The 11,445-nt window shown below is 64.4% G+C and overlaps 2 protein-coding genes across 3 annotated transcripts in view; one reads left to right on the top strand and one right to left on the bottom strand.

The window, feature by feature from the left end:
* Nucleotides 1-4,385, top strand: part of CTSA (cathepsin A) — a 7,110-nt gene extending 2,725 nt beyond the window's left edge. For both annotated transcript variants that reach the window (XM_010569360.1, XM_010569361.1), the window contains exons 2-15: nt 8-165; nt 271-382; nt 505-555; nt 807-893; nt 998-1,153; nt 1,533-1,624; nt 1,967-2,051; nt 2,187-2,278; nt 2,499-2,577; nt 2,729-2,877; nt 2,951-3,026; nt 3,136-3,225; nt 3,379-3,480; nt 3,674-4,385. In XM_010569360.1, the coding sequence (XP_010567662.1) occupies nt 8-165; nt 271-382; nt 505-555; nt 807-893; nt 998-1,153; nt 1,533-1,624; nt 1,967-2,051; nt 2,187-2,278; nt 2,499-2,577; nt 2,729-2,877; nt 2,951-3,026; nt 3,136-3,225; nt 3,379-3,480; nt 3,674-3,757 (1,413 nt within the window). In that variant the 3' untranslated portion in view covers nt 3,758-4,385. The remainder of the gene's footprint in view (nt 1-7; nt 166-270; nt 383-504; nt 556-806; nt 894-997; nt 1,154-1,532; nt 1,625-1,966; nt 2,052-2,186; nt 2,279-2,498; nt 2,578-2,728; nt 2,878-2,950; nt 3,027-3,135; nt 3,226-3,378; nt 3,481-3,673) is intronic.
* Nucleotides 4,386-4,900: 515 nt separating this feature from the next.
* On the bottom strand, nt 4,901-9,559 carry PLTP (phospholipid transfer protein). Its single transcript, XM_010569356.1, has 16 exons — nt 9,232-9,559; nt 8,346-8,464; nt 8,023-8,122; nt 7,822-7,950; nt 7,504-7,659; nt 7,248-7,311; nt 7,049-7,112; nt 6,839-6,930; nt 6,524-6,700; nt 6,281-6,340; nt 6,018-6,179; nt 5,745-5,812; nt 5,620-5,662; nt 5,356-5,419; nt 5,198-5,274; nt 4,901-5,083 (listed from the first exon to the last, which is right to left on the bottom strand). The coding sequence occupies exons 2-16, from the start codon at nt 8,455-8,457 to the stop codon at nt 4,943-4,945; spliced, it is 1,509 nt and encodes a 502-aa protein (XP_010567658.1). The 5' UTR covers nt 8,458-8,464; nt 9,232-9,559; the 3' UTR covers nt 4,901-4,942.
* Between the last annotated feature and the right edge of the window lie 1,886 nt (nt 9,560-11,445).

The following is an 11,445-nucleotide window of genomic DNA, read 5'->3' as shown; positions in this document are numbered from 1 at the left end:
CCCGCAGATGGGGCCGCTGCTGCTGGGCGCGCTGCTGCTGGGGCTGAGCCGGGCCGCCCCCCCGGGCCACGAGGTGACCTTCCTGCCGGGGCTGACCAAGCAGCCCTCCTTCCGGCACTTCTCGGGCTACCTCTGCGCCGGGCCGGGCCAGCACCTGCACTACTGGTACGTGGGGCCGCGCCGGTACCAGGGCTGGTGCCGGGCCGCGCCCCGACCAGCCGGGGAGGGGGCCCGGCCGGGTACCGGGGACTGACGGCCGTGCGTCTGCAGGTTTGTGGAGGCCCAGAGCAACCCCCAGAGCAGCCCCCTGGTGCTGTGGCTGAATGGGGGCCCCGGCTGCAGCTCCATGGAGGGCTTCCTGAAGGAGCACGGCCCCTTCCTGGTCAGTAGTCACAGCCGTCCCGCGGCTCAGGGCCGCTGGGGGCCAGCATGCTGCATGGCATGAGCCGTCTAGCTGGGGCCGGCCTGGTTGTACCCATCAGTCACTGCCTTCCGCTTCCCCAGATCCAGCCTGACGGGGTCACACTGAAATACAACGACTACGCCTGGAACAAGGTACGGGCGCCGGTGCTGCAGCCTCCGTGGCTGTGGGGAGAGCGTGGCCCTGAGCCAGTTTCTCCTGCCCTCTGGACGGAGCCCTGCCCAACACGCCCTCCTCTTGAGTCTGCTGTGGAGCCGGGCTGGAATGTGGCCCCCCCAGCACAGCCCTGGGGCTGGCCGGGCACCCGTGGGTGCCGCCAGCAGCCCTCTGTCTTGCTGAGCTGGGGGTTTTCCCCTGATCTCTAGCTCCTCTGCCGTCCCTGCAGATTGCCAACGTGCTCTACCTGGAGTCCCCCGCTGGCGTCGGCTTCTCCTACTCCGAGGACAAGAAGTATGCCACAAACGATACCGAGGCGAGTGACCCGGGCTGCTGGGAGGGACCTGCCTCCTGCCTGCCCCTGCCTGGGCACTGGAGGTCCTGCCTTGCTGCCTGACCCCCGTCTCCTCCTCCCTGCAGGTTGCTCGCAACAACTACCTGGCGCTGAAGGATTTCCTCCGGCTCTTCCCTGAGTATTCCAAGAACGATCTCTTCCTCACAGGGGAGAGCTATGGGGGGGTCTACATCCCCACACTGGCAGAGTGGGTGATGCAGGACCCCAGCCTCAACCTGAAGGTGAGCAGCTGGGCTCTGCTGCTGGCCTGGCCTGAGCTGTGGAGCAGAGGGCTTGTCAGGACCTCGCTGGGGCTCTCGAGTGGGACCGGGGTGGGACCGGCTGTGCAGCTGGCGTGCAGGGCCCCCTCTGGGGGGTAGGGGGGGTCTGGCCCCGTGGCCTTTCATCTTCTCCTGAGGTGCTGGCAGCGGCTGCTGGCAGACCTGTCCGTCCCTGCTGCGTCGCATGGGACCGGGGAGTGTTCTCAGGCACCCCTGACCCTTCCTGTTCTCTCTGTGGAGTAAACAGTGCCGAATCTGTTTCCTGCCTGATGCCGCTGTGGCTGCGCCTGCCCTGTGGGGAGCTGGAACACAACAGAGTTGTTTTCTTCTTGCCTTGCAGGGAATCGCTGTGGGAAATGGCCTCTCATCCTACGAGATCAATGACAACTCCCTGGTTTACTTTGCCTATTACCACGGCCTGCTGGGGACTGAGTAAGAGGAGGGGGAATGCTGCTGCTAGATGCGCTGTCCCTGGGCAAGCAGGACAGGGGCATGGCATGGGATGGGGCTGGCTGGGTCGGTGGTTTGTGGGACAAGGGAAGCTCCTGGCCTGATGTGGGCCAGCAGCCAGGCTGCGGAGATGGCCCCTCATCCTTGGCAGCTCCCACAGGCAGGCACATTTGTTTGTGGGGCACATGGGGCACTGGGCTGAGCCACATGCTGTGTGGCCGCTGGGCAGGGAGGCTGCAGCATGGCTGTGGCCACGGCTGCTGGCTTCGTGTCGGCGTTGCCGCCTGGGCAGTGTGGTCCAAGTCCCCTGGTCTCTGCTGGCAGGCTGTGGAAGGACTTGCAGGCCTTCTGCTGCTCCAAAGAGAAGTGCAACTTCCATGACAACTCCAACCTGAACTGCACGCTCAAGGTGAGGAGAGCTGGAGCCCCTGAGTGCGTGCCCAGTGCCCCGGTGTCTGTGAGCAGCACCCACCTGCCAGGCTCTGGATGGGCCCATGTCCCTCAAGTGTCCTGCTGAGTCCCAAACCCTTGTGGCTCGTTGCAGATGGAGGAGACGATTCAGATTGTGGAGGAGTCCGGCCTCAACATCTACAACCTCTACGCCCCATGCGATGGCGGTGTCCCTGGGAGTATGAGGTGAGAGTGGCCCCAGGGAAAACGGGTCTCCAGGCACTAGCTTGCTTTGATTTGCAGCGTGTGGGTCCTGGCTGGCAGACGGACATGGTGGGCTGGGCAGGGGGTCCCTCTGGGACAGGTAGACCGTGTCTGGCTGCTGTTGAGGACTCCCCCAGGGAGGGGCCTGAGCCCTTGTTCCTCCAGAGCTGTCAGCCCGTTCCCGTGCTCGTTCCGGCTGCAGGTACGAGGGTGACTGTCTCATCACACATGACCTGGGCAACTCCTTCATCCGGATGCCGATGAGGTTCTCCTGGCGGCAGGTGAGCCCGGGCACCCGTGTCAGCAGGCTGTGAGCATCCTCTGCCCGGCCAGTGGTGCTGCCTGTGGGCAGGAGGGGGCAGAGAGCATCTGCTCCCGTGGGGGCTAGCACCAGGTGCTGCTGTGGTAGGGACTCTCCTGACTCTCTCCCAGAACCTGTTCCGGATGCCGGTAGCCCGGAATAAGGTCCGGATGGACCCACCCTGCACCAACTCCACAGCCCTCAGCATGTATCTGAACTCCCCAGAGGTGAAGAAGGCTCTCCACATCTCCCCTGACGCCCTGGAGTGGCAGGTGTGCAGGTGAGCAAGCTCTGGGCGGGGAGGGACCTCCGCGAGCATGAGCAGCCGCATGACGCTGACGCCTCCTCCGCAGCTTTGAGGTGAACCGCTACTACAAGCGCCTGTACATGCAGATGAACGACCAGTACCTGAAGCTGCTCGGAGCCATGGTGCGTGCAGGGGAGCCCACAGGGCCCTGGGACCGGCTCTGCTAAACCAGCCTCCTGCCTGGCCAGGGCTGCTGCCCTGCGAAACACTCACCCTCCTTCTGCTCTGCAGAAGTACCGGATCCTGGTGTACAACGGGGACGTCGACATGGCCTGCAACTTCCTCGGGGATGAGTGGTTTGTGGACTCCCTCTGCCAGAAGGTAAGTGGGCAGAGCAGGGCCTGGGCCAGGCCGGTCACCAGTCCAGGCTGTGCAGTCGGCTGCGCGCCAGGGCTGGCTGCGGCGAGAGTGTGGGCAGGGCTGGCCACCTGCCTCGAGCAGCTGGGGCACTGAGGGTGCTGCTGCCGGTCCCAGGTGCAGGTGGCTCGCCGGCCCTGGCTCTACACTGAAGGAGGCGAGAACCAAATTGGGGGCTTTGTGAAGGAATTTACCAACATCGCCTTCCTCACAGTCAAGGTAGGGCCAAGGAGCTCTGGGGAGACAGGGAGAGGGCTGCTGACCGTAGCGTGGGCAGGTGTGCCGGACACTAGTGCTGTGGTCAGAGTGGGGCGCTGCTGGCTGTGCTGCAGGCAGCCTGGGGCTGGAGGTGGTCGCAGGGCTGTGGCAGCCCCACAGCCAGCACTGATCTGCTGCTGCCCGTTTCCCACAGGGAGCTGGCCACATGGTGCCCACGGACCGGCCGCTTGCTGCCTTCACCATGTTCAGCCGCTTCATTAAGAATGAGCCTTACTAGGAGCTGTGGAGGCGGTGCCTGGCGCCCCGGCTGCCCTCACCACCCGGCACCTCCCGCACAGCCCATCCTCACTGCCGCTCAGCTGCGCCCGGGCTCCCTGCTCCATGAAACGAGTCACTCCTGCAGCCGATGGGGCTCCCTGCTCTGGCCCCGGGCTCTGCCCAGCCCTGCAGGATGGTGCTCGGCCAGACAGGTTGGAGAATGGGGCTGCCTGCGGTGGGTGGGGGGTGCGGGCTCGCGGGGATGAGTCCCAGGGTCTCTGCCCTTACTGGGTGAGGAGTCCTGCCCCTGCTGCAGCCGTCTCCTTGCTTGTGGCTTCCTGTCTCACCTCCTCCCTGTCTGGGGAGGCAGCTACTTCCCTCTTGGGAAGGGAGCAGTCCCCACCACTTCCCCTCTGTCCTGCGGCCACTGCACGCACACAACCCTGGGCGGGCTCCAAGGCAGCTGCCCCCTGCTAGGAAAGCACAGTTCATGTGGTGGCTGCGGGCAGCTGGGCACTGCTCCTGCAGGGGCTTTCTCCTCCCCTCCAAACTGCTCCCACATCTGATCCTGGTGAAGGAGGCTTACCACAAAGACAATCCCACTGCCTGCTCACTATCTGGGGCACGCAGTGCTTCTGGGAACTCGCAATAAACTCTCTGAACAAGGTGGTTCTGCTCCTCATTGCCCAGCTCCTTGCGCTGCTCTGCTACCCCCTGCTTTGCTTTCCTTTGCTCTCCGAGGAGTACCAGTATGTGCTGAGCATGCAGCACAGGTGAGTGGAAGGTGAGGTGAGGCCTGGGAACAAGCCACCCGCAAGAGCAGGGGCAGCGCAGTTGCTCTGAGCCCCTCTGCCACCGTTCTGAGCTGTGTCTGCCTCCCAGGTACCTTGAGCTGGGGGAGCAGCACTGTCTGCCGCCTTCCCCATCTCTCCCCATGTGCTGGCAGCCATGCAGTGCAGCGTGGGCACGTCCTCCAAGCAACGAGGCCGTGCAGGTTGGAGTTGAGTGGTTTATTAGTGTAATGAGAAGGGGTGCAGCAGGGGTTCCCAGAGCGGCTGTCTCCGCCTTGCTGCTACCCACCAGGGCACAGGTGCCCTGCAGGACGTGCCAGTGGTACCAGGGAAGCTGCTTCCTACCTACAGTCTACGGGTCCAGCCCGGGATCTGCCCTCAGTCCAGGGTGAAGGAGCGAGTGGGGAGAAGAGCTAGAGCTGGTGGGGGTCCATGCTGGGCTCTGCAGGCTGTGAGCTGGGGTAGGCAGGGGCGGTAGGGACTGGGCGGTATTTCTCAATCACTTCCCGCAGCCCCTTGGAGAAGTGGAGATCAGCTCCCACCGTGAGGAATCCCTGCGACAGGGAAGAGGATTAGGGCAAGGCTGGGTGTGACTGCACCCTGCCCCAGCAGGACATGGTCCCTGCGCCTGCTGGGGGGGCCCAGGCTGTCCCCATCCCGCCACATACCGCATGGTTGGTGACCACCTCCTTGGTGAAGTCCATGCCTTCTGGCAGCGGGATCTGCACGCCCTTTTTAGTCCTCTCTGCAGGGAGGGAGAGATGGTGTGAAGCTGAGTCCCACTTTACCCCAAGCCCAGCTGTGTGTGGGCAGTGGTGATGCCTACCGTTAATGAGTGGCATGATCGTCAGCTGCAGCAGGGTCTTCAGTGGGGCCTGCAGTGAGAACAGCTGGGGAGAGAGAAGTGTGCGTGAGTGCACCGGCAGCAGCAACAGACCTGCCTGCCTGGGCTGGGCATGCCCGCACTTAGCACTGGGTAGGCTAGAAGAGGTGTCCTGCGATGCGCAGCCCCTGCCTGAGCCTGCCCCGTGCTGCGGCTGGGGGCTAGCAAGGGAGGCCAGACCCCCCAGGCTGGCATGGGTCCGCTCACCGCTAGCGACTCCAGTGCAGACTGCTTGGAGTAGATGCGAAACCTGCAGGGGAGAAAGCAGCCATGAGCGAAGCACGGAGGGGACCTTCCCTGCAGCCTGCACAGGACCCCAGCACGGGCCGTACCGTCGCAGGTCCAGCTGCACACGCAGCGCCTTCCCTTGCAGAAACACCTTGGCGCTCAGCTTCGTTTCCTGAGGATAGAGAAGGCTGAATCATAGCCCTGCTGTGCCCACTGCAGGCAGCTGGCCAGGCTGGCTGCTCCTCTTGCTCTCCCTCTGCTTTGGGACACTGGAGCCTTCCCACGCGGGGTGGGAAACACTTTTCCCGTGCACACTGGGGTGGCTGGACAGAGAGCCCTGGCCACACGCACCCCTCCTGGCCAGCCCCCCCACTCACCATGGCCATGCTGGAGAGCTGGACAGCAGGGCGGCCCGGGGGCACCAGTGAGATGTTGAGGAAGGCAGAGACAGAGACGGAGGTGCCTGAGGGTTTGATGATGCAGCGGGGGGGAGCCGACACCTGCAGCACCAGCTGCAGGGGAGCATCCACAGCAGGGCTCTGAGGAAGGAAGGTGAGCTGAAGGCATGGAGCTGGGCAGGGCTGTGCTCTGCCCCAGTGGCTCCCCCGTGCCTCCCGCCCCGGCCGGGTGCTCCTCTTACCAGCATGAAGATGGTCCCGAAGAAGGTGGCTCTCAGCAAAACCTCCAGGTCCTTGGGCACCTTGCAGGGAGGACAAACCATCGGAGGGTAAGCTAGCAGTTGCTGTTGATCCCAGCAAAGCTGCTCCCTGGATGGCATCTCTTCTGCTCTGCAGGCAAAGCCTAGCCCTCCCTCCTGCCTGGCAGTGGGCCCCTGCCCGCAGAGAGCTGCCTGTGCATAGCAGGGTGATCTGGCACTGCTTACCTTCTCCCCCTGGAGTTCTATGGTCAGCACACCTGCCTGGAAGTATGCGAGCATGGCTGAGTCAAAGAAGTACTCGGAGAAGGCAACGTAGACCATACGCTCGGTCTCCTTGATCACCGGCTCCACTGCGTGGTTCTCCAGCTCCTGGTTCTCTCTCGCACGGGGGAAGAACATGCCCTGGGCCAAGAACAGGAGAAGTTTCTGCAGCCATAGCGCAGCCCACCCTGCTCGTTCCGTGGTGCCCAGTGTGCAGGCTGGCACAGCCGCCCCCATGGGAACGGTGGGAGGGTTGGCAGGGCAGGACCCAGTGTTCACCTTGAAGTCTAGGTCGAGGGTGTCCGTGGAGACAGTTGGATCCCGCAGGAGGGAGTAGTCAATCCCAATGTGCTCATCCACATAGTTCCTCACTGCCAGGGAAGATGTGCTGTTGTGACCAAGCCTGCGGGCTGCCTGGCAGTCCGATGCCCAGCTCTACCCTCCCCATGGTGAGCGGGGTCTGGTCCCTTCCCCCAGGGCAACGCTTACCTGGCACCGTGTCCAGCACGGAGTTCAGCAGCACCAGGCTGGCATGCTCCAGGGAAGGGCAGATCTGAAAGGCAAGGGCCTGGGCTAAGAGAGGAATTGCTCCCAGGTCTGGACGAGGATCCCGGACCCTCCTCCTGCTGCAGGACAGGGCAAGGCGAGGATCCGCCAGGTTCCATTGCCTGTCTGCACTCAGCCATACCTGCTGGCTGAGGAGGAAGCGCATCCCTGTGACGATGAAGGTGCTCAGGAACTCGTAGACCTTCCTGCAGGACACAACAGCAGCTCTGCAGCTGCCTGCCTTCCCCTGCAGCTCCAGTCCTGTCCCTCCATCCCCATGTGAGCACACAGCCTGGGATGGGGAAGTCCCAAGGGCGCAGAAAGGGGGGTCGGGGAGCTGGGCACAGGCGGAGCTGGCCCGGCAGAGGACAGGGCTGCTGTGGTGGGGTTGGGTGTACCTGAGTGTGCCGGAGAAGCCTGCATGCATTCTGGCAATGGAGGCATTGCAGGTGATGTTAGAGATCTTCAAGCGCCCAGCCTCATCCTTGGCCAGCTGCAGCACTGTGTGAATGTGGACGCCATCCGCAGAGGCATTGATGGACCCAATATCATAGCTGGAAGCAACAAAAGCAGATGAGAGGAGTGCACAGCTCCTACAAGCTGCAGGGCAGGGCAGCAAGGCACCCATGGCATCCAGTGGGCACAGCCAAGCAGTGGCTGTGGCCCAGCGGTGGGGTAAGCTGGTGCCTGGGGAGCGGGGGGGGGGGCTAGCTCACAAGAACCAGTAGAGCAGCTGTCTCCGGAAGCGCAGGCTGATGGAGGCGTTTTTGATGTTGAAGACAAGGTGCTGCTGAGGCTGGAAGTGCAGGTCAGAAAATGCCAGCTGCAGGTCCATCACCTTGACCCTGCAGGAAAAGGGATGGAGATGGTCAGATGGACATGGGGAGCTGCGTGTGCAGGGAGCGGGCAGCACTCACTGGCTGATGTTGTAGTGGAACTGCCCCTCCTTCCCATGTAGGTCCGACACCGTGATGTTCTGCAGCTCCTGCTCCACGAAGCGCAGCCCCTCCTGCTTCACTGCAAAGCAAAGCGAGCCTGGGCTGGCCGCAAAGAGGCTGTGCTGCCCTCCCGGCAGCATTGCCCCCAGCCAGTCCCCCAGTTCCTCTCCAGCTGCCCCACATGTGGGCAGTGCGGGCAGGGGTCCCAGCCAAGAGCCCTACCCAAGTGCAGACCCCAGGAGCGGCGTCCCAACCTCCCTCTCACCCAGGCCCTGAGATCGGGGTCCCATCCAGCCCCTTACCCAGGTCCAGCCCCTTAGAGGTAATCCGGATCTTGCAGCCGGGTGGGCTGTGCGAGGCCGTGACCAGCCAGGGCAGGAGGAAGAGGAGGAGGCGGCAGCTGCCGGCAGCCATCTCGCACCTGGAAGCAGAGAGCAGGGTCAGCACAGGCTGGCCCAGAGGGGCACACAGGGGACACCCAGCCACCCTGGGAGGGAGGCAGCTACTGCCCACCCTGCTCGCAGCCCCAGGGCAGGGGATGGCCCTGAGGAACACCCCACAGCTCCGCTGCTCCCCACAGCCCGAAACCCCCTGATGCTGCCCAGGTCCCCATCACCTGAACCCCCATGGACCAGCAGCCCACGCGTGGCACAGCCCCCACCCTAGGGTGCTGCGCACAAGCCCCCAGCACAGACCCTGCGGGACCTGCAAGGTCTCATGTCCACCAGGAATACTGGCTCCAGTCAGCTCCCGCCGGCCCCAGCAGCGTCCCACCCTGCCCTGAACACACCAAGCTCCCAGAACTGCACGGCGAGGCGTGAGCCCAGCATCTGCTGCTGCATTGGGAACCCCGGTCCCCGCAGAGAAGGGAGCCCTCTCTTGTGGGGCTGCCCCACAGCCCTCCCAGGCAGCCCCAGCTGCCCCCGGCCCCGGAGATGTGCTGCCTGCCCACACGCTGGGCTGAGACGAGAGCCGGAGCTTCCCCATCCAGCAGTAACAGGCAGAGCTCCCTGCAAGACTGTGGGGACGGCCCAGGGCTCCCCCCACAGCATTTTCCCCCACTTCTGTGCAAGACAGAGGACGGGGGACCCTCCTGCCCAGGGCCCGGAGCCGACGCCATCCTTTCCCGAGGCTGTGCACGCTCCCCGGGGTTTGCCTACACAATGCCAGCTCAGTTCGGGTACTTACAGTGAGGCTTGTCCTCGGCTCCCCTGGTGTGGGGAAGCTGAATCACATGAAGGGAGGGAGGGAGAACACCAGTAGCTCCAAGAGTTTCTTTTGAGCTGGCTGAGGTTCCCCTGCCTTTATATATCCCACCAGCTGCCACTCCTTGTGAGCCCACAGCTGGGAGGAGACAGCAGGACGGGGAGGATGCAGGTCTCCAGCACGCTGAGTCCCGGCTGCCTGCCAGCACAGGCAGAAAGACAGTGGGTTGCTCAGACGCCCAGACTCTGGGCTGAGCTCAAAGCCTTCCTCCCCCACCGCAAACACAGCTCCCCGCGTGTCCCGCACGCGCAGCCACGCACCACGTCCCTGGGCCTCGCCGGCACCCAGCCCTGTGAGGGGCACGCGTGCAAACGCAGTCCGAGGGGTCCATCATGTCAGGGCAGCCCCCCCAGTCTGTGTTATGAAGCCTCTGCCAGTGGCCAAGCTCCCCCAGCCACCCTCTGCCAGCTCCAGCTCTGCCCGGCACGGTCTGCGCCAGGGCCAGGGTCCAACACAGGCCCCGTGGCTCCAGGGGTGCTGACGGGGGCTGGTTTGTACCCATCTGTGAGGTGAGCCCCAAGCAGAGAAGCTGACGAGGCTGCCCAATCCTCAGCACTGCTCTGACAGCCGCTGCCCAGGCCCCTGCCACAAACCGGGCAGCTCAGGGTCCGCAGGACATGCCTCTGACTGGACATCCCAGCTTGCTGCCGGCAGCCTGGCAGGCACCGGGGCTTGTATGGGCGATGCCAAATTGGCCCCAGCACCACCCACGCTGCCATCCTGCTCCATCCCACCCCTGCAAACACCCGTCACACAGAGGACAGGCGGCTCCTCGGGCCGGGGCTGCCTCCCCATGCGCCCGGCCGTGCCCCTGCTCCTGCCACCCCCTTCGGCCGCTTGAGCCTCCTCGCTCCAAGGATCGAGGCTTCACACTGTCCCTCCGCAGAGTCCCCTCTCCCTCCCTGGCGGTGCAACAAGGGGTTGGTCTGAGCCAGTGCTTTGCGTGCCGGGCGATTATCTGTGCTGTAGGGCAGCAGAGCCGGGCTGTGCGGGGCTCGTGCTCCAAACGCAGGGAGACTTGGGAGACTTAGTGCTTACACAGCACTTATCCCTCCAGAACTGCTTTGCCAGCATTAACTCATTAAACTGACCCCGGTGCTCTCAGAGCAGAGGGCAGGACTTCTGGGAGAGCCAGCAGGTCAGGCTGCCGCCCAGGAAGATGGAAAGCCCTTCAGAAAGCTGGGCAGCAGGGATGCTCCACAGGCAAAGGGCAGAAAAGGGCCCCACGGCTGCCCCAGCCCATCTCCACGAGGGCCATGAGCCAGCGGTGCCCATCGGCTGCCAGCGAGCTGAGGCCACAGGCCTGCAGCAGAAGGTTGGCTGCGTCTCTGTGTGCAGAACAGCTGCGCCGATGGGCGTGTGTGTCCAGAGGCTGGGGGCTCCACTCACAGCCCATCCCCACCAGCTGCGAGGGGACAGCGGAGGCACCTGCAGCTCCCTTCAAAAACTATCCCAGCCCGGCAGGAGGCAGGACCCAGTAACTGCCATGTCCCCCTTCCCCACCCCACATCATCCTCCGGCATGTGTGTTGGGCTGGATGCAGACTGCTCCTGCCATGCTGCGAGTACCACGCTCTCTTGCAGGGGCTGAGCTCCCATGCCACAGGCAGCAGGGGCACGTCTGCCCCAGCGAGCACGCAGCCCGGGGCTCCAGGAGGACGCAACCGGTGGGCACAAAGGAACCAGCGAGGTGGGCCCCGCTGCCGCGCCAGCGAGAGCTGCATCCATACTGGGGAGCGTGGCTGGGCACGCACCCCAATGAGCCACGGGAAGGCAGCCACGCCATGACGCCTGCAGCAGCGGCTTCAGAGCAAGGGAGCGATATCGAGGAGCTTGGCCACCCATCTCTGCACCAGCATCCGCACCAGGCGCGGGCCAGGCGCATGGCTGGGCACACGCCGGCATAACCGTCCCATCGTGTGCAGCCACCGCCTGCCACGGCAGCCGAGGTGCGCGGCCTTCCCCGAACCCGAGTCGGCGGGCCGAATTAGCAGCTAAACGAGCGGGTGCACAAGTAGGAACGCGCAAGCGGGGCGCTCCCCGAGAGATTCCTGTCCGCAGGCTACACGGGGACCAAGGCCGGCGGCTCGGGGCCAGGGCCCGGCCCACGGGCCGAGCCGTCGGCAGGGAGCGGCCA

This window comes from Haliaeetus leucocephalus, unplaced genomic scaffold, assembly GCF_000737465.1.
Source record: "Haliaeetus leucocephalus isolate CR32 unplaced genomic scaffold, Haliaeetus_leucocephalus-4.0 Scaffold273, whole genome shotgun sequence".
NCBI lineage: Eukaryota > Metazoa > Chordata > Aves > Accipitriformes > Accipitridae > Haliaeetus > Haliaeetus leucocephalus.
The sequence above is the reverse complement of the archived record's forward strand: the minus strand, read 5'-3'. Positions and strand labels throughout refer to the sequence as shown.

Excerpts from the sequence above, each read along its gene's own strand:
- PLTP (XM_010569356.1), bottom strand. The coding sequence starts at position 8,457 with ATGGCTGCCGGCAGCTGCCGCCTCCTCCTCTTCCTCCTGCCCTGGCTG. Across the intron at positions 8,123-8,345 it reads CTCTAAGGGGCTGGACCTGG|TGAAGCAGGAGGGGCTGCGC; the intron begins GTAAGGGGCTGG and ends TTTGCTTTGCAG. Across the intron at positions 5,084-5,197 it reads AGGTGGTCACCAACCATGCG|GGATTCCTCACGGTGGGAGC; the intron begins GTATGTGGCGGG and ends TCCCTGTCGCAG.